This window comes from Neolamprologus brichardi, chromosome 7, assembly GCF_056152115.1.
Source record: "Neolamprologus brichardi isolate AB-2024 chromosome 7, ASM5615211v1, whole genome shotgun sequence".
Lineage (NCBI taxonomy): Eukaryota > Metazoa > Chordata > Actinopteri > Cichliformes > Cichlidae > Neolamprologus > Neolamprologus brichardi.
Genome location: NC_142110.1, coordinates 53,601,031 through 53,628,396, shown reverse-complemented (window position 1 = coordinate 53,628,396; position 27,366 = coordinate 53,601,031). Strand labels below are relative to the sequence as shown.

General features: G+C 39.6%; 1 protein-coding gene across 1 annotated transcript in view; it reads left to right on the top strand.

Annotated features, from left to right (window-relative positions):
• Positions 1-27,366, top strand: part of arhgef28a (Rho guanine nucleotide exchange factor 28a) — a 55,566-nt gene that overhangs the window by 6,962 nt on the left and 21,238 nt on the right. The window contains exons 3-22 of the mRNA XM_035910379.2: positions 2,487-2,631; positions 2,719-3,084; positions 7,373-7,562; positions 7,869-8,058; positions 10,327-10,396; positions 12,147-12,193; positions 12,349-12,421; positions 19,069-19,175; positions 19,288-19,559; positions 19,641-19,818; positions 19,921-20,029; positions 20,973-21,059; positions 23,045-23,087; positions 23,992-24,093; positions 25,484-25,607; positions 26,307-26,442; positions 26,530-26,585; positions 26,667-26,727; positions 26,854-26,983; positions 27,088-27,203. Of these exons, the coding sequence (XP_035766272.2) occupies positions 2,487-2,631; positions 2,719-3,084; positions 7,373-7,562; positions 7,869-8,058; positions 10,327-10,396; positions 12,147-12,193; positions 12,349-12,421; positions 19,069-19,175; positions 19,288-19,559; positions 19,641-19,818; positions 19,921-20,029; positions 20,973-21,059; positions 23,045-23,087; positions 23,992-24,093; positions 25,484-25,607; positions 26,307-26,442; positions 26,530-26,585; positions 26,667-26,727; positions 26,854-26,983; positions 27,088-27,203 (2,602 nt within the window). The remainder of the gene's footprint in view (positions 1-2,486; positions 2,632-2,718; positions 3,085-7,372; positions 7,563-7,868; positions 8,059-10,326; positions 10,397-12,146; positions 12,194-12,348; positions 12,422-19,068; positions 19,176-19,287; positions 19,560-19,640; positions 19,819-19,920; positions 20,030-20,972; positions 21,060-23,044; positions 23,088-23,991; positions 24,094-25,483; positions 25,608-26,306; positions 26,443-26,529; positions 26,586-26,666; positions 26,728-26,853; positions 26,984-27,087; positions 27,204-27,366) is intronic.

Below are 27,366 nucleotides of genomic sequence, written 5' to 3'. Positions count from 1 at the left end.
TTATAAGACCATCTCTCTGGTGTATCATTGGATTTAGTGTTTTAATAAAAATAAACATTAAAAACAAAGCAGCCCAGTTGTTATGTCACACAACAGCAAAAGCACCTTGTGGATTCATAGCAGGCATATATGAAAAACCTTGTATTCATAACTAAATATACTCTCCGACCTTCAAACTCGCCACGTGGAAGGCATGAAGTAAAAAACCACAAGGTGTTGAATATTTCATTGTTACTGGATCAGGTTGTGTCATGACGGTGCTCTGGAAAAAAGGCCATAGATCACATCGGTGTGTGTTGTGTCAAATTTTGCCCCTCTTAAAGTAATATTGTCTGAGGCTATGGGACAATGTTGAGACAATTGAGTGGAAACTATATCCTCTGTGCAGGATTCAAAATGCAATCAAACAATATTGTGTGATGTGTCTTTTATAGACATTTACAAAGGAATACAGTATAAAAAATACAGAAAACTGCACATAGCATTAATATCTAAATAAATTCTATTACTTTTTTTTGTAAATGTACTTTTATGAATGACTCTTTATGTGGAGTTAGACTTACAGGAAATAACGAAGGCTACACAAGCAGCAGGATGAAATCTTATCTTCTGTTATGCGGAAAAACAATCAGAGATAAGTGTGCACTAAGTGGTACTGCAGCTAACCGCTGAAAACGGAGAAACTGCAGCTTGAGTCAGACCCGTTTATCACTTCCAAATAGCAGCCTCGCAAACAACAGGAAGATAGCAACTCTTGAAACCCCCAAGGGTTTCGAAAGAACAGGGGTAAAGGTTAGAAATTTGACTGGAGCCAGATTTTAAGTGCAGTTGAAATGATTATAGACTTTTTGTTTTGTTTTTTTTGTTTCCATGGGAAAGCTTGACCTATACTCGCATGTATAATATAGGTCAAGACATGTTTGAAGACATAAAGAAAAAAATTCCTTGAAAGTGAAATCACTGCATGCACTCAAATGCATTAGAAAGTGACATGTTTTAGATAAGAGTATTGCACACAATGTATCTGGAACGTCAGAGTCCAAGAAGATGAATTCCAGTGTTGAGCTATCTATACTGACACAAGGACAGTGTTTACAGAGAACAGTTGTCCTTCCAGCATATTCCTGATTCGATGTCATTGTGTTTTCTTTGCAATGTATGAGCTGGAAGGCAAGAAAACCTTGGTGGTTTTTGCTGGTGTTTGTGTACAAACAGAATAAGTCAGTGCCGTCATGTTTCCTGCTATGACAGTCGTATAGTCGGATAATGCAGGAAAAAAAGCCAAAGTGGGTTAAAAAGTAGAATCTCTTCATAGGATAGATTGTGAGAACTTAAGAGCCCCTGTTTTCTTCCAGGGAAAACACAACAGGAGGGTTAAGTACAAGGAGTGCAGTAAAAGTTAAATCGCCCATTTTTTTTGCCTTTTTAACCTCTTAAGCCCCAACGCCCCCTGATACGGGCGCAAAAAGCAGTAGATCAGGTAGGCTTGGGGCTTAAGAGGTTAAGTTCAGGTTTCTTACAGTATAGGTCACACTTAGTGGCTCGGTCACACTAGATTTAAAATAGGATGGCCTATTTTTACATTTTGCATCCTAGGAACAACTGGTGGTTTCCCAATAATTGCATAAACTTTTTTTGTGTTTGGTGGTATTATTGTAGGGTCTGCCTTACAATATGAAGCGCCTTGAGGCAACTGTTGTTGTAATTTGGCGCTATATAAATCAAATTGAATTGAATGGAATTGACAGATTGTAAGTAGTTGCCGTGATCATTTGGTCACCAAGAAGTTGAATGACAAGCCACAGGTTGCCTGGTGGGAGGCAACTTGTCTCCAAACAGTCACAGTCTGACTTTGACTGACTACAACCACACTGTGACAGATTGGTAAAGATTTGCAGATAATTGTTGTCTGACTTAAAAACGCAGATGGATTGCCAAGATGAGCACAAGTCACCTGGGACAAGTTTCTTTGCAAATGTGGGCTTGATTCAACCGGTTGCCAACTGACTATACAATCAAGGTTGCTGAGCATCTGTGCCATTTTGTCTCTAATTTTATGAAGGAATTTCTGAATATATATTTCAAATACATGAGGTTCTGGCTGGACTCTGAATGTAAGTAGTTAATGCAAATTAATGTTTAGTGAGAAATTCTGTGCATGTTGACGGCAATAGATTTGCAACAGGTTCATGATTATCATCGATGTATCAGAGTTAATTGCTTTGTTATCACATCCTCTTGCACACTGACAGCAGAGTGGCTCTGTCTTATTACTGTTTTATCATTGTCTTGATGCACAAAAGTTGCTCTGAATGGCAACTGATTGCAAGTTCTCGCAAACTTGGTACACATCTTTGAAACATCATCATTGGACTCAATCGCATAAGTTGGTGATTTCTAGCCAAAGTGATATAATATTCTTCAGTTCTACTAGAAATCATGCTCAAGGGTGATAATATTACCTGACTTTCTGTTTCTCAAACCAGGGACAAGTGGAGGCTCATGTAAGGCTGCAAACCAGAGTTTCTGAACATGCAGATTTCTACATTGTTGTACAAGGCTCTAGACTTGCACACGTGATTACAGCAAAAAGAGCCAATGATGGCTTGAGTCTCTGCTTCACAGTTCCAGGTATGTCCTTTAGTCAACCACTTTGGCTCTCACGTTGTCATCACTTCCTGCTTTGATTTTTTAAATGATTTTCTCTATATTCCACAGGCCACAACCTTGAGGAAGTTGTTTCTGTCACATCGTACTTTCACATCGAGAACAACGTCAAACCTTGTGAGGGGGAAGCGTCCTTTAAGTACGTTAGGGATGATGCCCAGGAAGTAGCAGAATACCTAAGTGAAAACAGAGACCAGCTTGACCCCCAGAGCTTCTTAGAGATCCTGAAGAAGTTTCCTTGTTGCGCACAGGGAGTGGATGATGAGCTCTTTGTTGAACAGTTAGCTCACCTTGAGCAGGAGGTGGAGATCAATAAAAGTTCAGCTGATCTTCGGCTGCTGGATGAGAAGATCACACATGCTTTGACTAACATGGATTACCCTCAGCAGTGGAAAACAGATGGCCAACCTAAAGAAGGTAATGAAATGAAACGTCCAACTTTAAGTCGGAGGTTAGTTTCTAGAGACTTCAGTAACCACTTGCATCTCAGGTTTCTACCTCTAAAGCCCAAATGTGTTTTCGTATTATTTTTGCTTCATGTTCTTTTTCCATGGTAGAATAATTGTACAGCACACATCTTTAATGACTTTAAAAAGTACAATTGTGGGTACACAACTTTGAATTTATTTTGAAGCTTTCATCCACACAGGCTCAAATATATACCGTATTTTCCAGACTACAAAGCGCACCTGAATATTAGCCGCACAAGCTAAAATCAGGGGAAAATCCTGTTTTGTACATACATTAGCCGCACCTGACTAAAAGCGGCAGGTGTTTCAATGTTGACTTATCATATGTAAGAGAATATGCACAAAGGGAATTGTCAGGAAAGAGATGGCTGTTTGGAGACACACCCCTTTTATTAATATTTTGAAAAACAAGTTATGGGTACATATTTGCATAACTTTTTAGGGTATATGTACAAGTAGCGGTAATTACAAGTACGAAACATGTACTGTGCTTCATAAACGAGTAACAAATGTAGTACATAACAATAACCTACAGCACACCAGAAAAATAGATTCGGCCTACCTTTTAGGCTCAGATGCAGTGACACGGCTTTAACAAGAAGAAAAGTCAGTCATTCACCACCATCTTTCTCTTCTTCCTGCGCACTAAAACAACCAAAGTCCTCTTCTCCAGTGTCAGATACGAACAGGCTCATCCACACTCCGCTTCTCTCCTTTGTTGTCACTTTCAAAACCAAAGAAATCCTCGTTGTCAGTGTCAGAGTCGAACACCCTCTGAAGGGCCGTGGCGGTGTCCTCCTCTCCATCATGCAGCAGTCCAGCCCTTCGAAATCCGTCGGTGATCGTGGATGTTTTCACACTTTTCCACGCTGTCAGAATCCACCGGTGGAGTTGGGCATAACTTGCTTTTCGCAAGTTTATCGCCGCTCGTCATCCAGGCCTCCCGCTGAACGCGTAGCGCTACTTTGAAGTTTGTTTTTTGCGCTACTTCGTACGGCACTACGTTGCCTGGCGGACAGACATGTGACCAACATACCACTCTTGAACCCCGATACTGTGTGTCTGATCACATGCCCTTCCGCCAGGCAACGTAGTGCCGTACAACTTCGGAACAAACAAAACAAATCGTCTTACGATTTGTTTTAGAAATGTTGTTTTAGAAATGTTACTCAATCCATAGAAAAGCCGCACCTGACTAAAAGCCGCAGGGTTCAAAGCTTGTGCAAAAAGTAGCGGCTTATAGCCCAACAATTACGGTACATGCTTTGACTTTAAACTTTTACGTGGTGCTGAAGATTCTATTATGTCTTTTAGTGTGACAAGGTGAAGGCCTATTAACATCTCGTTAATAATCATGATTCACTACAACTGTTTTTTTGCCAGCATAAAAACAATTTGTTTGACAGCACTCATTAGATTGACCAATACTCTGAAAAATGGGAATGTCCAAGTAACTCAGTGAAGATCTAAGAATAACGGTAGAATTACACAAGTTGAGAAGGTCTCTTGAAGCCATTTCTAAATAATCAGAGATTGCAAGATCATTAGTTCAAACAACTGTAAGCAATCACAAGCTTTTTGGATATGTTGGCACTTGCCAAGGTCTGGAAGAAAACCCAACCTGTCAGCCTCAGATGAGAGGAAATTGGTTAGAATGTTCAAGAACAACCCAGGAACCACCAACTCAAGCCTGACATGACCTGTAAACTGCAGGAATATCAGTCGCTGTTCTCAGTGGAACGGGTTTTGCATCATCAACAAATGAGAGGGCGCTGATAAAGGAAATCAACTAAAATTTGCAGCTGCCCACATGGACAAGTCAAATCCCTTCTGGAGAAAAGTTTTATGGGCATAAGACAGAAATATTGAGCTCCTTTGTCACATTGACAAGAGTTTGTTTGGAGGCAGGTAAGGTAAAGGTAAGGTTTTCAAACCCAACTGTCAAGCACAATGGTGGTAGCATCATGCTTTGGGGCTGTTTTGCTGCTGTGGTACTGATACCAACTGAGTGTTACAACAGGAGAGTGATACACAATCCCAAATACAGATCAGAAAGGCTTTTACCAATTCTGCTAAAAAGAGTGGTCAAATATCCATCCAAAATTATGCTACAAGCTAGTTAAAGTGTCTGGTCAATGTGCAATTGTTATCGGGAAATTTAACCAAATACTGTTGTGCCTTTGTGCTTTAGAGAAAATCCAAAATAAATGTAAACTTGTGCATAGATTTTTTTTGGTTTTTTTAAAAAGTAATTAAAGATCTATGCTGTAAAAATATTCCACCCTGGAAAAAGAAATTTTCAAAAAAATTATTAAAAGCTGCAAATTAGCATGATGAGTGTATGGAAACTTGGTCAAGTTTAATATAATAAGGTCAGTCTCTTAGCTGTCTAATGATGCCACTGAGAGTGGATATGCTTAATATCATGACTTCAGCCACACAGCTCTGGCTGTGAGTAGAGAAACCCCACCTACTTGCCAGTCAACACTTCTGTTAATAAGGGACAGCCAATCAGCAAGGTCTGGTATTAGATAATAGAAAACAATAAATAAAAATTGTGCTAGAAAGGAGCACACAAGGTGCCTACTATCTTCACATGTTGATATCACAAAAGTGAAGTTATTGAATCATTTGGAAAACAACTTTTTTGTAGTTTTGAGGAAAGGAACGTATTAATCCTTCAGGTCATTATTGCTCTGGTGTTCAGTGGTTTCAAACCCAATGAGATCTGACTGTGCGGCTCACCTCAGTCATCACATGATTCAGAGGACCAGGCAGCCAGTCGGGCAGAGGCTGGTTTGCTCCAAAGACAAAGTAATTATTGCCATTATTCTTTCTTGGTCAGATTAGAGTTGTCCTGCAGACCTCCGTGGCTGCTAAATCAACTTCCACAACCCTTTGCACTACACTCCCATTGCTAGAGTTTCTGGCATTTAGCCTTAGATTGAGTTATTTATTATGTTTTGTGCTATCCTTTTTAATGAAAAGGATTAAAATGCTCAACAGTATAACAAAATTTTAATGAAAATAAGAAATTAGGAATTACATATCCTGGTCCAGCTGTTTCATTATGCCTTTACAATTCCAGACTGTTTGCATTCATCATAAGCAGAAAAAGCAAATGAGACTATAGGCAGGCTAAAGCAGCATATTCACATGTAGTGGTAAAGGCTGCATTCAGACTGTGTGTGTGTGTGTGTCCTTTTATTTGACAATGTATGTATGGTCATGGTTTGCTTAAAAAAAAAAAGAAGCAAATGCTGATGCAAAGCTTGGGTGTGGTGCAAATTCAAAGTAGCTCTTGGCCCCCATAGCCATGCGGTGCACTATTTGCAATGGCAACAATTTGACAATGACGTGCTTGTTTGTTGAACTTTGCATAAAGAGCATGTGCAGCATTCGCAGCCCTCTCCAAACTGGGTCACAATTTAATGGCACCATTGTTGAGGCAGCAGGACATTTCAGTTCATTTTGGGGTTTCAACAAGAATTGGAAAGGAGAAGAGAAATAGTTGAATTCTTCTGCACATTGTTTCTGCACTGGAAAGATGGTACCATGGTAACTCTCACCCACAGACGGGGGGAAGACCCAGAAGATAAAGTCTTTTTTAAAGTTTCTTCCTGAGCTTACAAGACGACAACGATGTAGAGAGAAGGATTTTACTGGTGGTTTTTCGCTTGCTCTTTCCTGCTGCCCTACATTAGACTACAGACTGTTAAAAGATCAGTCAGTCATAGGGAATAACGACTGCTGACATGTCCTCATACTCATTGTTTATACTCCCTTATACTCCAGTGAGCAGGAGGCTAGATCTAGCAACTGTGTCACAGCAGGTGTTTGCTTAGGAAAGCATTTGGTTTTAGTTGGCAATGATAATATTCATATAGTGCATAAAGGCATAACGCAGAGTCACTCATTCCTTATATGCACAGTGCCCTGCTGCTGTGTTGATGCACTGGAAGTCTATTTGAAATAGCAGGAAAAGTTCTGGATTCTTGAAGCTAATACCGCTTTTGATATTTGGGATTTTCCAAATACATTCATATTGACTAAAAGTCATTTTTGTTTACATGAACAAATCACACAAACAATTCTGACATTGATTACTCAGAAGACACATGCTAAGAAGGCTGTTTTACATGTGTCAGCGCTTTTTAAACATCTCCTCGATTAAAAGATTATTCAGTATCTTTCTCCCTCCAAATAATTCTCTATTTTCTTTTCTTTTTCTCCAGCTGTCAATCCTCATCCCAGAGAAACCCTTCTCCACGTTGCGGTGCGTTTGGGTTTGGTTCACCTTGCCCGATTCTTAATTCACCAACCAAGAGGTCAAAGGGCATTGACTTTACCCAATCAGGATGGAGACACACCCCTCCAATTGGCTCAAAAGTCTGGACAGCATGCCATGTTCATGCTGCTAGCAGCGTAAGACTCTTATTATTTTACTATTGTCTCTTTTCGACTATTGAAAGGTAGTAGTATTTTCCTTTTGAAGGTATTACTGTAATATAAATAATTGCTTTATGAAGTAAATAATGAGTAATGATGAAAAAAATTAAGATGGAAATATACACAAAATGCACATGCATAAAATGTCAGAGAATTTATTTTAAATATGATAAACCTCTAACATTTCCACATGCAGTAATAACATTGTAAAGACTGAGCTTGAGAAGTATGTACAATAGCTGCTATATTGGGGATTATTGTAGTAAATCTCTTCCTCATCAGCTCTCCAGGTCCTGCAGTCAGCCCTCTTCCTGGTGTGTGGTGCTTGTGGTCCAACAGTTCTTACATGCTGAGGTTCTGTCCTGGGACCGACTCTATAGCCCTCTCTGTGAGACATACCCCGGGAAGCTCCCCTCAGGATAGCATCATGGTCCTGCGAGAAAGACTAGAAGACTTCAGTGTTTCTAAAATGGTGAGAATAAACCACAGGGGATGTCTGTTAAAAAATTTAGGGAAGAAAATGCAAATGACTGTTCCGATGCCTGTCTGTGCTTGATATAAAGTTATGTTGTCAAGTTAAGGCCATATCATAAGTTTAGTAAACCCTTGTGTAAACACTCATGCTCTTTAACAATCATAGGTTTTGATAAGAGTGAAGCAGTAAATACATTACCTCTGCAGTACAGTAAAATGAAGGGCACGAGGGAAGAAAACGAATGATGTTAGCTGATGATAACAGGCTTAAGGGGATTACCTTAAAGAGCAAGAAGCCAAAGCAAATTGTTTCAGGCAGAGGATAAGCTTGAGGGGTCGCATCAAGGCCTGTTATAAGGCAAATAAGGATTATTTTGAACTGTGGATCATGTGAAACTACAATAGCAGTGTCCACGAGTTTAAATATGGAGTTGAAAATCAATATAATGAGTCCACCTTTAATGTTTGGACACACTTGAAAATCCTTTTGTGAGCTAATAAAGCAAACAATGGTTCGACCTCTCCAATAACTCTGGACCTGGTCCCTGTTGATAACCCAATCAGATCACTCAGGTCATCAGGTGCAGCTCTTAACTATTCCCAGAATTAGATCTAAGTGAGCTGAGGGAGCTTTCAGTTAATATAGTCCTGTTCTTTGGAACATAATGCCTGCTGACCTGAGGTCAGTTACAAATGGGTCTACACTCCGAAAAACCAATAGAAAGATTTTGAGTTTCTGTTCTCACAGGCTTATAATTAATATCTATGTGTGGATGTGTGTGTGGGTGTGTGTGTGTGTTAAGTAGGGCTGGGTATCGTCACTGATTTCTAGAATCGATTCGATTCGATTTGAATCGGGGAAATTTTGACTCAGTCAGAAATATTATAATTCTGATCACGTATCAGTACATTTCCATATTTTTATAGCTATAAAAACAAAGCTGACACTTGAGACTTTATCAAAGGTGTGAGCATCACAGCAGATGCCTTTGTGTCAAAGTAGCTGAGATAAAACACAGAAAAACATGAAGACAACTTTCCTTTCCTGGGATTTTATAGCAGATAACCTTAAAAATATTCTGCAGTAGATCAAAAACGAAAGAAAGTCTTCAATCAACATATGAACATTACCTGATGCTGTTGAAGTGAAGCAAAGCAAAGTTACAGAGGTTTGATTAGAGACACAGCTAAGCATTTTGCAATTTTGCATAATTTTAAAAAGTTTAAATTTGTTCAGTAGCCTATTGAACAGCAGAAATGAGGCTTTCTTTTTGGAAGTAAGTAAAAGGAAAAAACAGCAGCTGACAGCGCTGTAAACAACGGTAGACTTGTGATGAAGTGTGATTTTATCGTGGTGGAAGCAAAACAGCAAAACTTAGAGGGAATTTGTGACAATGTTTATGTGAAGCGTAGTTTGGATCTTCTTTTGCTGCTGGTTCAGTCAATATTGTTTGGAGAGAGATAAAAACCTGCCGCTTCAGAATCAGCGCAAAAAGGGCGTAAACACAAAGTGCGGACCCGTTGACGGATCAGAATCAGCGAGCTGTCGGGTTTCAGCCCCGACCGTGTCCGTGCCGTCGGGTGAGAAAGCCACATCTCACAGATTCTGATCCGTCGGCGGGTCCGCGCTTTGTGTTTACGTCTTTGTGCAGAATCTGTGTTCCTGCTCTTTTTTTTTTACTGTTTTAGCCGTTTGGTGGTTGTTGAAATTTTGTGAGGTATAACCTGAGATTCTGGCGTTTCGGGCAAAATAAATTTATATTAAAAAATCAATTCAGGATCGATAACACGTTATCCAAGCTAGAATCGATTTTAATTGATAAATCGATAATCAAAACCCACCCATAGTGTTAAGCACATTGAGTTTACATGTAATGAAATGCACTCTATAAACAAAATTGACATTGATATTGAAATTGGTGTAATTTGTACTAGCAAAAACAAAGCAAAGGCCGACCTACACTGAACTTCACATCTGAAGCAAACGCAAACAGAGACATTTGACATTCCTGGAAGATGAATACACAAATGAAAAAACATAGTGATGTTAATAATGGATGTGTGATGTTGTTCATGCAAAGTTTGGTTCAGATTGGCCCATCTGTATGTGAGTACATATGGACATACATACATACATAGTTTGTATATACACATATTATAGTAAGACTGCAGTAGTGACTAAATAATTGTACTTTATCATAATGTTATGTTTCTTTGTACAGTTCATGGCAGTTTTAATTTACTCAAACATCTGTTTCTGTCCAAGATCAATGTGCTCAGAGCTGATACTGTGGTGGGCAAGAGGGATACGGATGAAGGTGTTCAGACTAACAAAGGTAAGTTCTGAATTAAACTCAGTCTAATGTGTAGCATTGTGGTCAATTTGTGTTCATAATATCAGAGAAATTGATTACTTTCAGGCTTTTATCTGAAAAATATTAGGCCAATGTTTATCCAGCCTTTCGTGTACTTTGTATGGGGCCGGTCTCTAACCACATACATAAAATGTGATTAGGAAGAGCAGCTATGTCCAACTTATCACTGTATCCAAGACAGCGGGATAATATGGCAGCGTCCACAAACCGGTGTCTGTTCCTGTGTATCTTTATGGATTAATTCCAAATTTGTACGTTAGAAGATGAAATTAATCACACTAATCGGTCTATATTTATGAGCACAGCAGTATTTCTTCTGTTAAATAACCTCAAAATGCAGTTGATTGTACCTTTAATGCAAGTCTTCACCAAAAATGTTGGAATGGTAGAGAAATAAAGAATGGTCTTCGACCGTACTAATTGACAGTAAATATAAGAAATAGCTTTAATCAAGTTTGTCCTTACCCATGTTATTACTACAGAAGCAGTGGTTGAGCTCAGTCCACACCAAAGCAGTGTCTTGTCCCATATTACATGGACTTTCTGGCTGTGTAACCCCCCCCCCCCCCACACACACACACACAACCACACACACACACACACACACACAACAAAAAAAGGTTCATAAACACACACGTCAGTACTGTTTCTTCCATGAACTTAGTCATGATCCAAATTCTTGATTGACAGATAATAAACTGATCATTGCATTTTTCAATATTTCAGATCATTTACTCTCATATTTGGACTTTGGACTGTTTTGTCAAACAAAACTAGCAGCATAAAGACTTCATCCCAGGCTCTGAGAACCTGTAGCGGCCATTTCTAAACTGCTTTCTGATGCTTTGTAGCCGAAACAAAGTGTTTGATTTGTCAAAAATAGCAATCAAAGGATTTTGCGATAATGAAAATAATAATTACTTACAACCCTGCTATTGTCATCACACTGATCTGCGCGTGCGCAAACAGCTCATGCGTGTTGTCTGCCTGCGGTGGCATGCAAGTTTGGAGACTTTACTCTGGAGCAGTGGAAAAATGAACAGCCACAGATTCACTTGAGCAAACAATGGTATGATCAGACATCCATCACTTAGGACCTAAAGAGACTAGAAAAACACTTTCAACAGACACCATAAAAGGCACAGCCACTGCACATCTGAGCCTTCAGAGAAAACCGAAGAAGCACATTGTTTCTCTTTCCCTGCGGTGACATGTTCAGGCTGGCATGCAGACATGCAGAGAGTAATCTTTGCTAATCTTCGATGCCAGCTACGAATTATTTTCTATCATTCGATATCTGTGTCTCACATACACACACATTTTGTGTTTCTTCAACCTGTGGCTACTCTTTTTGGTAACCATAGAGATGGCAGGTGGCAGTATCGACTCATAAAGGGAAGCAGGAAGTGTACCACGGTATTGACCTTAACCCCGTCGCGACTCTAGCAGTCGTCCATTAATCCTCTTGAAATAACAGCTCCACAGTAGGGAGCTTGTGCTCTTTCTCTGGACCTGCTGGTTTGGACGAGCGCAAAGTCTGATTGGTTAGTTTTCCATTCCTGGATAGCAGAGTCACATCCAGAGAACCTGATGTTGTGCCTTCCACATAACTCTCTTTTTTAGAGTAGCAGCAGCAGCAGGACGAGGAGGAAGATGAGGGTGTTTGTGTGTCAGGCTTCAGCTTTTGGTTAAGTGTTTTTCTTTTGCACAGGCATCAACAAGGAACAACATGTGAAAGAGCATGTGCTCGTGGACAGTGTGAGTATACATACATATGTTGTAGATGTTTGCAGATTTGCCACTTATGGTCATTCCTGGTTTTTCAATGCAGCCATATGCATTTATGACTTTTTCAAGTAAACTATATGTAAATTTAGTGAAAAAGTGTGCATGCTTTTTGTGTTTGCTTAAAGGTTTTTGAAGAGCAGCTCATCCTGTCTTTAGATGACGATGATGATGAAGAAGAGTACTCATCCTCATTATCTGGTAACTGTCTTCTCTTCTCTTCTCTTCTCTTCTCTTCTCTTCTCTTCTCTTCTCTTCTCTTCTCTCCTCTCCTCTTCTCTTCTCTTCTCTTCTCTTCTCTCCTCTCCTCTCCTCTCCTCTCCTCTCCTCTCCTCTCCTCTCCTCTTCTCTTCTCTTCTCTGCTTCAAGTATTTTCAGATGATTTATTCACTGGCCCAACGTTCTGGCCCAGCAATCACAACTTTTTATTTTCCGTTTTAATATTATGGCAATAACTCTTCAGCATCTGGATTAAATGATGAATGGTTAATCCATAAAAAATACAACAACATATTTGTGGCTGCACTGAACAGCGGGGTGTGGGAACAGAACATATTAAGCTAGTACAGAAGCCTGGGGAGGAACTGTTTCTCTCGTGGTCTTAGCACAATATGCGAAGCTCTGTTTTGAATCACATCATTGGAAATCGATGCGGTTGCTGCTTCACAGGCACAGACAGGGATGGGCTTCTGTATTAGGCACAGAGGTGGTATTCGTTTATTAAATGGACATATTGTCCTCCGGGAGTCTTTGGATGATGCTGGTTGCGTCTTTACCCGCACTGGCTCCATAATGACTCAATCCAGGGGTCCAGGAATCTGCCCTGTCAGTGGGACAAAGACAGGAATGGGGTCAGGCTTGTCCCACTCAGACTTTGTCTGAGCTATGAGATGCCCCCCCTCTGGTTTGTCGCCCTGCCATCCCCTCCCCCGATTCTCTCCTGGATCAAACAGTAGAGCTGTGTACTCGAAGCAAGAGGTGGAATGTTAACAAGCTAAAGTGTCCTCGGCTTACAAAAGCTGACATTTCAGATAAGACACATGCATTTACACTGATTCCCTTTTAAATCCAACATCTACTCAAGACTATATAAGCTGAAGCTCATTGGCTAGTAAAAAAAAGTTGAAAAGGATGCTTAAGTGTTTCGGGTGTCACCACGGTTACTGCGAATGCTAATTTTCCTGTGTGATGCTGTGGAAGAATGAAGAGTTTGTTGTAAACTTTGGAGAGACTCTGGTGCTACTGAATGGCGCTTGTAAATGTTGTATAAATGAAAGTATGTGTGTTTACGATAAAGTGTCAGCGTCAAGTAGTGTCGCGTGAAAAACACGAGGCATCGATCCCATTGTTTTCCACAGATTGCAGATTTCTCCTTATATTCCTCAAGTTCTTAAACTGTCTTTTGGCCTGAGTGCTTTAGATGGGATGACAGTGTCTTGGGGCTACTGTGGTGAAAAAGTGTCATTTGGAGTTATTGTTTTTTCCAGATCTGTTGAAATGATCATAACAGTTTCTCATGTTTCACTGACATAACTCAGCGGTGGCAGTTATTGTTGGAGCTAGCTTGTGTTACGATTAGTCTACCAGCCGAGACTTGTGCTGCTTGTGTCTGTCACCATTAGATCCAGTAGTGGAATCTTGGTTCTTTGTTTTTGAAAGGTTCTATTTAAAGGTCACAGCAGATACATAAAAACAAGTCATGGAACTATATGAGAAGTCTGCCTTGTATATTTGAGCTCCATGTGCGCTACTTGTATGTCTTCACTGTGTGAGAGCAGCAAAGAGGAAATGCCTCTGTGATGCCCAGGATTTCCTTTACATTAGTGCAGCCATGGCCGGTCCAGACATCAAAGTCTGGGTGGAAAGTGCACTCATCAAGGAAGGCAATTTTCCACGTGTTTAAAATAAAAATGCCAACCACCCCTCCCCCACAGTTGCCCAAGTAATTATGTACACTGTACATGTTTAACGGGACTTTACTTTGAGACATTGTTCAGGCTACTTTAAATTTACTACATTTCATAGCGAAAGGGAAATATTGTGCTTTTTAAATACATTTAACGGTCACATTACTGTTGTGTTTTTGTTTTTTTGTTTGTTTGTTTTTTACAATATACAGATCATGTGGCAGGCATTATAGTGTGTATATTTGTATAAATACATGCAGAGTTATACAAAAAAGCTTAATCCGCCTTACCTTTAATCTAAACCAAATGCTCACATTTGCTAATTAGCATTAAAGACAAGATTCATCTGAAGTTAACTGGAAACCACTCATGTAGATTAGAAAAGAAGAAAAAATAAGATTCAGAAAAAAGCAAGAGAAAAAAAAATATCGGAACACCAATAAAATATAGATTAAAATATCTGACAGTGTCATAGAGGGTGTGAAAAGTAAAAGCATTTTTTTATTAGTACACATACTTGTGTTAAAAATACTTTGGTAAAAGTCAAAGCACTGATTCAAATTCTTTACCCAAGTAAAAGTGAGAAATTACAAGCTCTGATTGTGCTCAGATTAAAAAAGTTAAAAGTAGCTTTTTGGAGGGCATCTCGACCAGCTATTTTTGTAAAAAGTAAACTGAACCTTGTGCTATATTAATAAAGTAATTAAATAATTAAATGATATTAACACGTGAGAATACAAACTTTTTTGAACAGGGAAATGAGTACAGTCCAACATTAGTGGGATTTCACAGGAGGGAACTCAGTCATGTATATTCTGAGCTCTGCTCCTGTTTATTTTTGTGAGCTGTTTTCTTTGTGTACATGCTGTGATCAGCTGACCTATGTTGCTGCTGGTCTTTGTGGATTTACACAACTGAATCGAACAAGCTGTAAGCAAATGTTTCATGAGCTATCTTCTCTGATTTCCATTCCCTACACTGGCAGTGTACTGTTTATACTGTCATTATACTAGACAGTATTATAAAAGTTGAATGAACCAAAGCATCATCATCTTAAATTCAATTTAATCTCTGCTACCCTTTATGTAAACCAACTCTGACCAGGAACACCTCACCAGCCCAGTACAGTGCTTTACTGTATTCACATCATACACTCAAAAAAATGAAATTGGGTGGTTGTTACATGCATAAGATCCAAACTTGTAATTTGAACTAAATAATTCCATGTTTCCATGGTGAACGTAATTAAATCATGTAGCATCTGCATGAAATTCAGCAACTTAATTTGTTCTTGTTGAGATGACATCGTACAATCTAGTAAGAGAAACATGGAAACATGGAATTATTTAGTTCAAATTACAAGTTTGGATCTTATGCATGTAACAACCACCCAATTTCATTTTTGTGAGTCGACTTACGAAATTCACAAGATCACATTAGATGTCAAACCACAGGAAAATCAGTGGGGTTACAAGAGGCAGACAACCACACCACGTGTATGCTGTTACTATTTCTTATGGTTTAACTTGTCAAGGACAACAACATAAAGCATCATCAAGCATAGCTTTCCTACTTTTGTTAAGTCTGTATTGACAGATTAATGCCATGGTGGTTTGTGCTGTTGCCTCAGAGCAAGAAGATCCTGGGTTCAAATCCACAATGTGGCGAAGTTTGCAGTGGGTTCTCTCTGCGTACTCTGGTTTCCTCCACAGTTAAAAGTCATGCAGTTGTAAGGATAACTGGTTATACTAAATTACCCAAAGGTGTTAAAGTGCAAATGATTGTTTGTCTCTGTATGATAGACTGGCGACCTGTCCAGGATGTACCCTGTCCGTCTTGCCCTATCACTTCCGCAGCCCAGATAAAGATAAGAAGATGGGTGGATTGGAAGTTGCTGTAAATCCATTGATTTTTTTTTTTGTTGAACATTACTTAATATGAATACAACATATACTACAGACATAAGTTACATTTCATTCATTCAACAAGATTATCATTGGTGTAACAAACAAATATTTTACTAGTTCATGTAAGAAGACTGACTTTTATTGTGCCAAAGTGTTTAAACAATATAAGATGGATTTAAATAAATTTAATTAGACTAACGTGGTGCAAACATGTTGATTGAACAAAAGTCAAATTAATTGAATGTTAATGTTAATATTATGTTAAACCTACACACATATATCGTGTTGACACAACACAATCAAGATGGATTAATATAACATGATTTGTTTAGATGGAATATAAGTGGCAAGATAAAATTACGTTCATCCAATGAATTATTTTTTTGAGTGTATACGGATCCAGTGTCATATTTTTAAAAATGAGGACATTACATCCTTTGTCCGGCCCGTCTTTCTACATCTTTTTCTTTCTTACATCTTTCTCCATGTCTGAGTGAAGTTATCTTTTCTTCCTGTGAAATGCAACAGCTGCACCTTTAGCTAGCAACACACTGTGTGACAAACTGCACACAAACAGTTTGTGTGTCTGCTGATGTGTGTTGAACTGTTAGTGACACTGCATTTTAAATTACTTAAAATGCTTAAAATGCTTGCTCCTCCTCCTGTAGTGCTAGCTAGACGCTGAAGTACCGTGACCGCAACTTATGTACATCTGGACTAAAAATGCCATTCCAGATCATTCTGACCCATTTTAACTTGAGCAAAGTGCTATAAACGGTGCATACATTTTTTTATATATTTGCCTTTTTCATCTCTGTGTAGGCAGAAAGCCCTTGTAATGGATACACCAATGAGAACTATTGTTACCTCCATCTAGACTCATATTGGTTTATTGTTTTGAAGTGTGGAGTAATGGTGAATTGTGCCGTTCTACTTAAGTACAGTAACCAAGTATTTGTACTTCATTACCTCAAACCTCTGGTCAGTATAATTGCTTGTTATCACCCACAAACCCCTCAGGGAGTCAGTGAGTGTATCTAAGGCGACCCCTTGCAAAATAAGGGAGCTGCTGGGACCATAGACACTATAAAAAAGTACCTAATTGTATGTTACCCACTGGTTCGTCTTGTTATGAAGACTTAAACTGAGCTTTTTTGTGATTTTAGTGTTTTGAAACCCAAGCTGATGAGTATGGTATGGATCTGACTGTGAATGAGCACCGCATGCTCATCGGCTAATGACTTATTCACATTATGAAATTCATGTCTTAGTCCCTATAGTCTGAAACTAGTGATTGTCCTCTGGGAGTCATCACAAAAATGTCGATTGAGGTCACGTAGTGAGGGAGCACAGGACTGTAAACCAGTGTTTCCCAACCTTTTGGAGCCACTGCACATATTTCACATTAGAAAAATCACACGGCACACCACCAAACAAAAATGTCACAAAAAACATATTGATCATTTTTCCCTGCACACCAGGTAAAGCAGAATTGGCTCAGTTTGTCCCCATTTTTGCTTTCTTCTGGCCACTACTCATGCTAGGGACTTCATCTGGGTTGGAATTTTTCCCAGGACCCAGGTGAGATTGACTACTTTTTCTTTTCAAATATTTATCTATTGCTATTACGCGCTGTGTTTTCTCACTCACAGCATGACTATTATATAATTTCTTCTTTGTCTTCTTCTGTTTTACTGGCAGTTATCAACCCATTTAATTAGAGCAGTTGTAGTTGTAGTACTAGTTGTACTGCCCTCTAGTGGAAGAGAATGTAATTGTTCTGCCCGTTACGCCGGTCGCTTAGAGTACAAATCAGGTGGAACCAGATAATCTTTCACAACACACCTAATCATTTCTCATGGCACACCTATGTGCCGCGGCACTGTAGTTGGGAAACACTGCCGTAGACTTCTATACAAGCAAAAGTCTGTATGCAGGAAAAGGTGTCGTCCCCTGCTGGTCATTAACTCCAAGATCGGAACCTTGACGTAACTGCCAGTTCCCTGCGTCAGCCTCCTGGAACTAACTGTTCCTTTCTACACAAACTCTGACCAGTCTTAAAACCTCACTTCTGTCTAAATACCAAAGAATGTAGTGTTTAGAAACTTTAAGACAAAGTAGATATGAATGTTATGTTGCCCTAAAAAGAGATTATTAATTGGCAACATAGCTCCCGAATGCCAGAGGCAGCACACGCAAACAGATCCTAACCATGTATAGGCTCAGTGACCAGAAAATGTCACAAAAAAATTATATATTAGTCTAACAACTTCAACTCTGATTTCAAGTAGCTTTATGACCTCTTAAATTTTGAAAAAAAAAAAAACCCCATGCACATGGATAGAAAACTCTGGCAACAGTGTTTCTTTTATTCTTCATCATTGGATTTTTATGAGCTCAAATCTAAAATCTAACCAAGGTCATTGCCTGTATTTCTGAACATTATTAAGAATGAGTGTTTATAAACACTATGTTGACCTAGCACTTGAAGGAAAGAGAGAGAGAGTGATAGTGAGCATGACTCAGTGCAAATCAGTAATCTGCTTTTTTTCCCCCTCAGAAAACAAACAGGCTGCCTGTAAGGATCATATGTGGAAGTTTCTATAAAAACAACCCCTTAAAGGTCATCACGTTTTTGCTTTATTCGTGTTAAGCCATGACATTTAAGCAATAGGATGACTGAATTATGGTTAAAAAAAGACTTCAAATAACAGAAAAAAGCAGGAGAGAGAAGCAAAAATGATTCAAAGGTCTATTTTGATGACGTGCTTTTTTGACCACGTCATGGTGAAGTTTCCTTGATTTGTTTGTGTGGGTAAGTCGCCTGATTATTTTATCCTGCCCTTGAGAGCTGTCTCTCTCTCTCGTTTCTGGCTGATGGGGCTGATGCTGGGAGGAATTATTGTAATCAAGAGTGTGCAGTAGTTGATCTTTACTAAGAAAGTGGTGTGTGTGACAAGAAGAAGTAGTCTTTTTGAATTATTCTAAACCAAAGTGAATCTCTTCTGAAGTTTTAACTGTATGCTTGTCATAGTAAATGGAGATCGCATGCCGTCCAGTGAAGTACAGAGCCAGTTCACTCAGGAAGCTGCCCACCCTCTGCTCTCTGCGATCCACAGCAGCGGAAACACCATCGCACAGGTCATACGTCATTCTCTTTCTTTTTACTTATAAAATTTCAGTTTTTGCTTTGCTGCTATATAAATTTCTTTCTTTTTGCTCTTTCCTGTCCCGCCTTATGTTTTCACCTCAGGCGAATGATGTTGACATTAAATACAATGTCAGTGGAGTGACGAGGGACAGTACAGGGACAGATGGCAGTTTATGGGATACCATCAACTCGGAGGAAATTCTTTTAGCCACCGATACCCCTCCGCCCCTTTCAGAAGACTTCTACCCATCCTCTGCATCCGGCTCTCCCCTGCTTTCACCTGTCGATCTGGCCCTCACAAGGCTGATCCGTCCCGCCTCCTCCGAGCAGGCCAATCAGAGAGGCAGTCCACCAATGGAGACCTGTGACCTCAGGTATTAATCAGATGTCTTCTCCGGTGCGTTGTGTGTACCGATAGTGTCTAACTAATTTGTCATTTATAACTCCAATCCCAGTCTGGTGGCTCTGGAAGTGGACAGTGAAGAAGAAAGCGTCGGGCCAAAGTCTCCACTTTCCCCGCTCTCATCAGATGTGGAGAGAAGTGAAGACAAAGAGGAAACTTTCCCTCTTCCCTCTCCTGATCTCACTTGCAACCGTAGCCAGTCTGCATCAGCATATGAACCCACTTCACAAGTAATATACCATCCTCTCATTAAGTACTTCGGCTTATCCGTACATGAAGTGCTCTACAAGTTTTATACTGATGCTTTCAAACATTACTTGTTTCTCATGTAGGAACTGGTTGACGAGGGCCTTCGATTGCGATCCTATTCCCACTCCTCCAAAATCAGCTTACGTCCGGCTCGTTTTACTCGAGATAACCAAGCCTCAGATATCAGCCCCGGTTAGTAACGCTCAGATCGTTGAGCATGATAAAAGTTTAACACATGACTAACAACATTTCCAATTAACCTTTTTATTTTGCTTTTTTTGTCTGTCACTGATGGGGTAGTCTCACATCGTTGGTTGGTGAGAATTCTATTTAGCTAATTTTAAATTAGCTTTCAAGTGACAGATCAGCTGAACTAGATAGCCTTACAACTAATATAATGTACAGTCAACTCTAAGTAAATTAGTGGTTTGAATGGGAAATATGCTTGTTCACATTCCTGCATTTGAGAACATTCAGCCTCTTGTCTGTATAGTAAATATATGTACAGAGAAAAAATATCTATCTTTATCTAAGGGTGGAAACAGTGGGTGTAAGCTAACCTACCTGCAACAGTTATAGTTCACAAATTAGCAAGGTATGCATTGAATAAAAAGGGTGCTTCTATGTGACAGACAAATTCTTGGCTGGAGTCAGTTATTTCTGGAGTCCTGACATCACAATGAGTGTACCAGACCTAGACAAGAAATAGTCTGGCAGAAAACCTCTCCTGGAAAATCACAATTTATCATTTTTAAACAGTGTTTTTGTGCGGACTAAATAAATTAGATGGATTTTGCTAGCTTCCAGCAGAGCCAGGCTAGCTATTTCCTGTTAAAATGGTGAGCCAGCTGGTAACTGGCTGCTGCCTCCAGCTTCATATGAAATGCGTAGACATGACAGTTGCAACCGTTTGAAAAACCAAAACAAACAAACACTTTTTCCCCAAATGTCAATCAAAGTTTAAGGTTTTTCTTTACATAGTTGTTATTAGTAGTTTTTATTCAAAACAAGTTTACGAAACTGAATGAAAAAGTACTGTTTAACAGCTTTTAGCTTAGAGTTGACTGTACATGCTGATAGTCTCAAGTGTCTTTAGTTGATCTATGAGCACTCCTCTATCCACTGTGCCCTGTAGATGCCGTGCACCACAGTGTCAGCCACAGCCGATCTCTTCTTCAGGCCCTCTCTCTGTCTAAATCTCTGTCTTTGCTCCACCCTGGTAGTAAGTACTGGACACCTGCAGCCTTCACATTGTGCTAAGGCTTAGCAAAGCCGGCATGCCACTGTCACTGTTAATGCTTGCATATGTGTGGGAGGGGCGATTCAAGGTTATTATTGTAAACTGATTCAACTCTTAAAAAAAAAGAAAAATGGCTTGAGTCATAATTTGATAGAATTTTATATTGAAACTTGGTGACAACATGGTAATAGTTTGGTAATAATGTGGAAAAAAGCAGTAATAGTCATATAATTCAATTTAATTTTAAATTCAATTTTATTTATATACAGCCAAATCACAACAATAGTTGCTTCAAGGCACTTTATATTGTAAGGTAAAGACCCTACAATAATACAGAGACAACCCCAACAATCGGATGACCCACTATTCGTAAGCACTTTGCGACAGTGGGAAGGAAAATAGTCCCATTTGCCTGGAAGAAACTTCCTGTAGAACCAGATGGCAGCAGATGGCTAAATTCAGATTGGTGTATAAAAACAAGTGTGAAGGAAAAACACTCAATACATCATTGGAAGCCCCCAGCAGCCTGGCCTATTGCAGCGTAACTAAGCAAGGATTCAGGGACACCTGACCCAGCTCTTAACTTTTAATCCTAATCTTGAAGTAAAGAGGGTGTCTGTCTCTTAAATTCAACTGGGAGCTCAGAAGAGGGACCTGAAAGCTGAAGGCTCTGCCTCCCATTCTACCACAAGTACACTAGAAGTCTGAGAGCAAAGTGCTCCATTGGGATGATACGGTACTATGATAGCTTGCTATTTACTATCAACTAAGGTTCAATGTTAGCCTAAAATCTATATAATGGGGTAATTAGGGCTGATATTGAGGAAAAAATGCAAATTGTCAGTGAGGGAAAACCAATTAGTAACATTAACCTATAGTTATATTACATTGCCTGCTGGATGCGTGTCATATTTAAATTCTTTTTTCCCCCACAAAGCACAAAAGTACAGTCTTTATTCGTGTGCAAAACATAAACTACTACAAAAGAAACATGAACCTGAAATTTGAGAATCGTTTCTACAATGACTGCCACTTCAACTTAGATGGCTTGGAGCATATCTGTCTATTTAATCTAACTCTAGAGAGACAAAGAAATACTACCAAATAATGTTTGGGTATTTGTTATTGACAGCCTTACTCTACTTGGCCACACACCAGTCTGCTGGAAAAGGTGATTCTTGGATAGGGCATTGTTGCCTGGAATTTCTTTTTTGGCTTAAACTCTAACACTGCCACTAGAATGCATTTATTTTCTGTTATGCATTCACCAAATCACAACTGGTATTTCAACTTTTGAGAGGCTGCACCTTTCCCACAGATGGGCATAGTTTTGTTGTCATTGCAAATGCCCTCAATGCTTGAGTTTCTTCATTTGTTCATCATATTTTAATCATATACGTTAAACACTTATTAACACAACTTTATGCGATGTGACAAATTCAGAAAACATTTATTCTTGTTTTATACGGACTTTAGAAAAAACACATATTAACCTAAAAAAACAGCAAAATGTAAAAATATACTCTAATGCTCTTCAATCAAAACACATAAAACAATTAGAATCACCAAACTGTAATAACCTTGGCTTGTCTTTGTGTCTGTGTATGGCTTTCGTAATCACAACACGGCTTCGCTTCGCAGCAGCGATGACTGCTTGTGGGTCTCTGACGGGTCAGCACTTGTGATTGTCTGTCTGTGCTACTGCTTTTCATATTATCATCCTGTCCTGATTTGATACCTGAGGACCATCTTTGTTGCTTTGCATAACAATTGTCTCTGTATTCAAATGTTGTCATATGAAACTGAACAGCTTCTCTAGAATGGAAGTAAAATCTGATAAATCTGACAACAAAACTTGTTGCCTAGTCTAAATATTGCTTTACCTGCTGTTTTTCTTTGGGTTATCAATAATCTATTTTTTATTGTTTTCAACTTTAGCGACATCTGCCCCTTTTTTGTGTTCACAGAGCCAAGAGCCTCCAGTATATCAGATCAGTCTCATGAGAAAAGGTATTTATACTCAACGTTATTAGGATTATTTTGTGTTCCAGGGTCTCTTTTCTGTCTCCTTTTGTTTCCTAGCACTAACTGATGTGACCTTTTGGAGCTCTTAATTGAAAGTACTGTATGCGTCAATAAATTTGCAATCTCAAGGGCAGCATATGTAGGTAACTATCATGACCAGGTTGCTTGGTGACAGCAGGCGCTCTGTGAACTTGGCTGCTGGTTTTTGTGAAGCTCTTTTGTCCTGATGACTCAGAGCCTTTTCTTTGGCCTTACTGGTGTTTGATCTATTTTTTTTTTTCTAAGGACAAAAGCGGTAGTGACGCAGAGATATCAATGTGACCCTGCTCTACACCCAACCAGATTTTTTTTGTCAGTGTCACAAGGCTGCTCTGTGTTTTTCATCACTGTGTTGAAATGTTTATGATTTAAATATGAAAGCACAGTTTCCAGTTCTTCCATTAAAAAAGAAAAGCCAATTGATATTACTTACCAATCACTTTTAGGGGACCTACTTTGCGCTTCAACTTTCTGGTTATGTGGATGTTTTATAACAATGGCAGATGCTCATAGTTTTGTATAATGATGACAAACTATGCAAAAGTAATCCCTGTGAGACAAATTCCTGGGATTCTGACTGCTCTAAACACTCACTCGCACAGCTTTCCTTACTCTAGGATTTCTATGATGTCAAAGAGAGTAGATATCCTTAATGTGATCATCTCAGGAGCAGAGAGGGCCAATCTGATGTTCAGCTCTCCTGTTTACAAAAGAAAACTCTTGGGTTTTTTTGTTTTACCAAAGCCCGGTGTTGGATAAATAAGGATTATTTTGAACTGTGACTCATACAAAGCTACTCTAGTGGCAGAGAATATATAAACATGGTGTGTTATGGCGCTGTTCTTTACAGGGAGATCAAGTTTCGTAAGCGTGCCCAGTCTGCTGATGATGAAGGCAGCATGGAGCTGGCAGAGTCCCTACAACATCTCACCCTGTCTGAGTTTCTCAAAGAGTATGTGGGGGATCAACCTCTGTTTGCCTGGTTCCGCGTCATTAACCATCCGACATAAAAGACTAACCGTTAAAAAACGTAACGAAACCTACAGCACGTGTACCTCCTGTCAACAAACCACATTTCCTCTAACAGCAGAACAGTAACAGAATTAGGATCTTTTAACAATATGCACCGAATGTCTTTCTTTGTCATGCATGTCTCTAACTTCTAACAGTTCTTAGTTTTTTTTTACCTGCTTTCACAGCAAAGTGTTGCAGAAATGGAGAACTTGTTTTTTTGGTCTGTGCTTGTAGAGTGGGGGAAGTAATTATTTAATCTCTTACTGAATTTGAAGTTTTCTAACTGGCAACAGTCTCAATTTTTTTTTGAATATCAACCAAAAAAAAATGATTTGCTTGTCATAAGTATTTGATCCCCAAGCAAAACATGGCTTGGTACAATATAGATTCATTTATTGGTCTCTTAGTGCACTTGTGTCCTGTAACCTTAGCCGAAAAATAGCCCCAAAACATAATGTTTCCACCTCCGTGCTTTACTGTGGAGATGGTGTTACTTGGATCATACCCAGCATTTCTCTGTCAAGCTGATGCCGAGGAGCTCGATTTTAGTTTCATCTGACCACAGCACTTTCTACCAAGCCTTCATTTATAAGGTCACTGGCAAACTTAGGAGATGGCTTTAAATGTGACTTTTTAAGCAGGAGATTGTTGCAGTCATTGCATTGTAGTGTGTTACTAGTGGTGTTCTTGATGACCCATTTCAGTCTTGTGCAGGTCTTCTCCATGACGTCCTTTGACAGCTCACTGGCCAGGCCCATGGTGGTGGAGAAGTTGGAATGAAAAAACTGGTTGACATCAGGAGAATGTGTAATTGACTGAGTGATTGTAATCCACAGAGAGAATTCTGGCTATAGGGAGATCGAATATTTATTTCACCCAATAACATCCAGATCAGTTTATAACTCTTGACATATTTTTTTTCAAATTTTTTGTTCGATATTCTGTCTCTTTGCTTTAAAAGGAAATGTTTATTTGACAAATTCAACAAGGGATCAAATAATGATTTCCCCCACTGTAGATAACAGAAATGTTTGTACAGTCTTTTATTCCAGTTCCTGTCCCTAACAGAAACAACACGCTGCACAGTATCAGCTGAAACGATATTTTGTCACGTCATGTATCCGTTAGGTTTGCAGACTTTTTGCATGTAAGAGTGTGTGCACCTCAACAAACCTGTCATGCTTGGTTTACTTTTGTTGACTCAGGAATAAGGAAATCAGATCACGGTAACTAATTTATGTCTTCAATCCAGTTAGTAAGCAGAACACACACACAAACACACACACAAAAAAATAATAACTGCATTACTTACATCAACCTGTCTACAGAATTGAAGAGGAGGAGTTGGATAAATACAACATTCCAGCCAAAACGGAGTCGGAGAAGTACAAAGTCATCCGCACATTCAGTTTTCTCAAGAGCAGGATGTCCAGTACACGTAACAAAAGCAAGGTAAACCCCAGCCACAAAGAGTCCTGCTGTTACACCTATAAACGTTTTCCCTACAACAACAATGTAAAGAATAACTTGCATAACTTCACCTTGTTGTAGATTAGAGCTGGCTTTAGCTACAACATGAAACTCTCAGTCTAATACCTTAAAAGGGCATGCAGTATTTTCAGGTGTTTGCTCTGTAGACCTTGGTGTGATGAAATCCGTAGATTAAAGGATCATTCGTGTTGTTCTTGTGAGCCTATTTATGCTGTTGGGTGATTCCCACGTCTAGACTCAAGTCTTTGCTTTCTGAGAGACACGAACCAGGAAATGTTTCTGGGAAGCACTCAAGGTCAGAGGGACAGACCAAACATGTCCAGCTTCTTTCCTTTTTAATGATTAATCCCCTGTTGTTGAGTCAGCACAGAGAGTGGAAGCCCTCCCTGCTTGTGTCTGTTGTTTACACCACGCTTCATTTCCGTGTCAGTGGACTTTCTTACGGTTTGGAAAAAGGCGGGTCCTCCTGGTGGCCTCGTTTATCCGCTCGCATGCTGGAGAGTTTACCCTGCAAATAGAAACCTTCACAAAGATGTTTATCGTCTTTTGTATTAAGTCCTGCATGGGCTTGAGTTTATAGGTGTAACTGTCAGTCACGTTTCGCCTCGCGTATGTATGGCCTCTTTGTTGACTCCAATGTCTCTGGCGTGGCTTTCAAAGGGGAAAGGGAAGGACAGAGAAGGCAAGGACAGGCAGCCGAATGGACATCGCTTTGCGACAGGGTCCTGTTTAGGCCCCACGGTGTGTGTGGTGTGTGACAAACCAGCTTCTGGAAAGGACCTACTACATTGCTCAAGTTGGTAAAACTTAAATTCCAACCAGCATTTATATTAATTTCTCTTCATGTATAAAAACTTTAAAATTGTGTCTTTTTCCATCACAGCTTGCACTGCGATTGTCCATAAGGGCTGTAAGGAATCTGTCCCCCCGTGTTTAAAGGTGAGTCTTAGCCTAAAGCAGATCGTCCCTTTGTCAGTTGTTTATGTGCTGTAAGCAGACTCCCTCATTTGTATTACTTAGAAACATCAGGAAAAATATGCCGTGTCCATGGTGAAGAACAGGACAGCATCCCTTCCACAGAGTGAGTTTACAACACTTGGTCGCCAGTGATTTTAACCATGTCATGCAAGAGTTTCCTGTTTATAAAACTTGGGATGATTATTGTTATCTAGGCTAATTTGCTTTGCTATCCCGTCACCCCCCTCAGACTTCACAGTGAGAGACAGCCCTTCTCACTCAGTGATCCCCACTTCTACCTCTCTACCCGTCATGACTCCCAAGGAGAAGAAGGACGCCGTGTCGCAGTCTCTCTCACGAAGTTTCCCCAACGTGGAAAGGTTATTAATCTTTATCTTTTACACAATTTGTTGTGGTAACATTCATTAAAAAAGAAAAAAATAGCGACAAGTAGCGATTGTTTGTGTTTTTCCTCTTGGTACAGCCAACTCATTGAGAGTTCAGAGACAGAGTACGATACCCCGAAGCTGAGCAGCCAATCCGAAGAGCTCCTGCCAACTCCAGTGTCTTCCACCTCCGCCGAGTCGTCCTTTGGAGAGGGTAAGGTATGAATAGGGCTTGTTGTTTAAAAGACCCAAAAAGAAACAGATCAGTTTCTGTTTCATTGTTTGCTGCTGCAAGAAAAAGCTGATCAGTGCAGTTTAAAAGGTCAAACTGTAAGAATATTTTTCTAGAAGTATTTTTTTATGAGGGACAAAGGCAT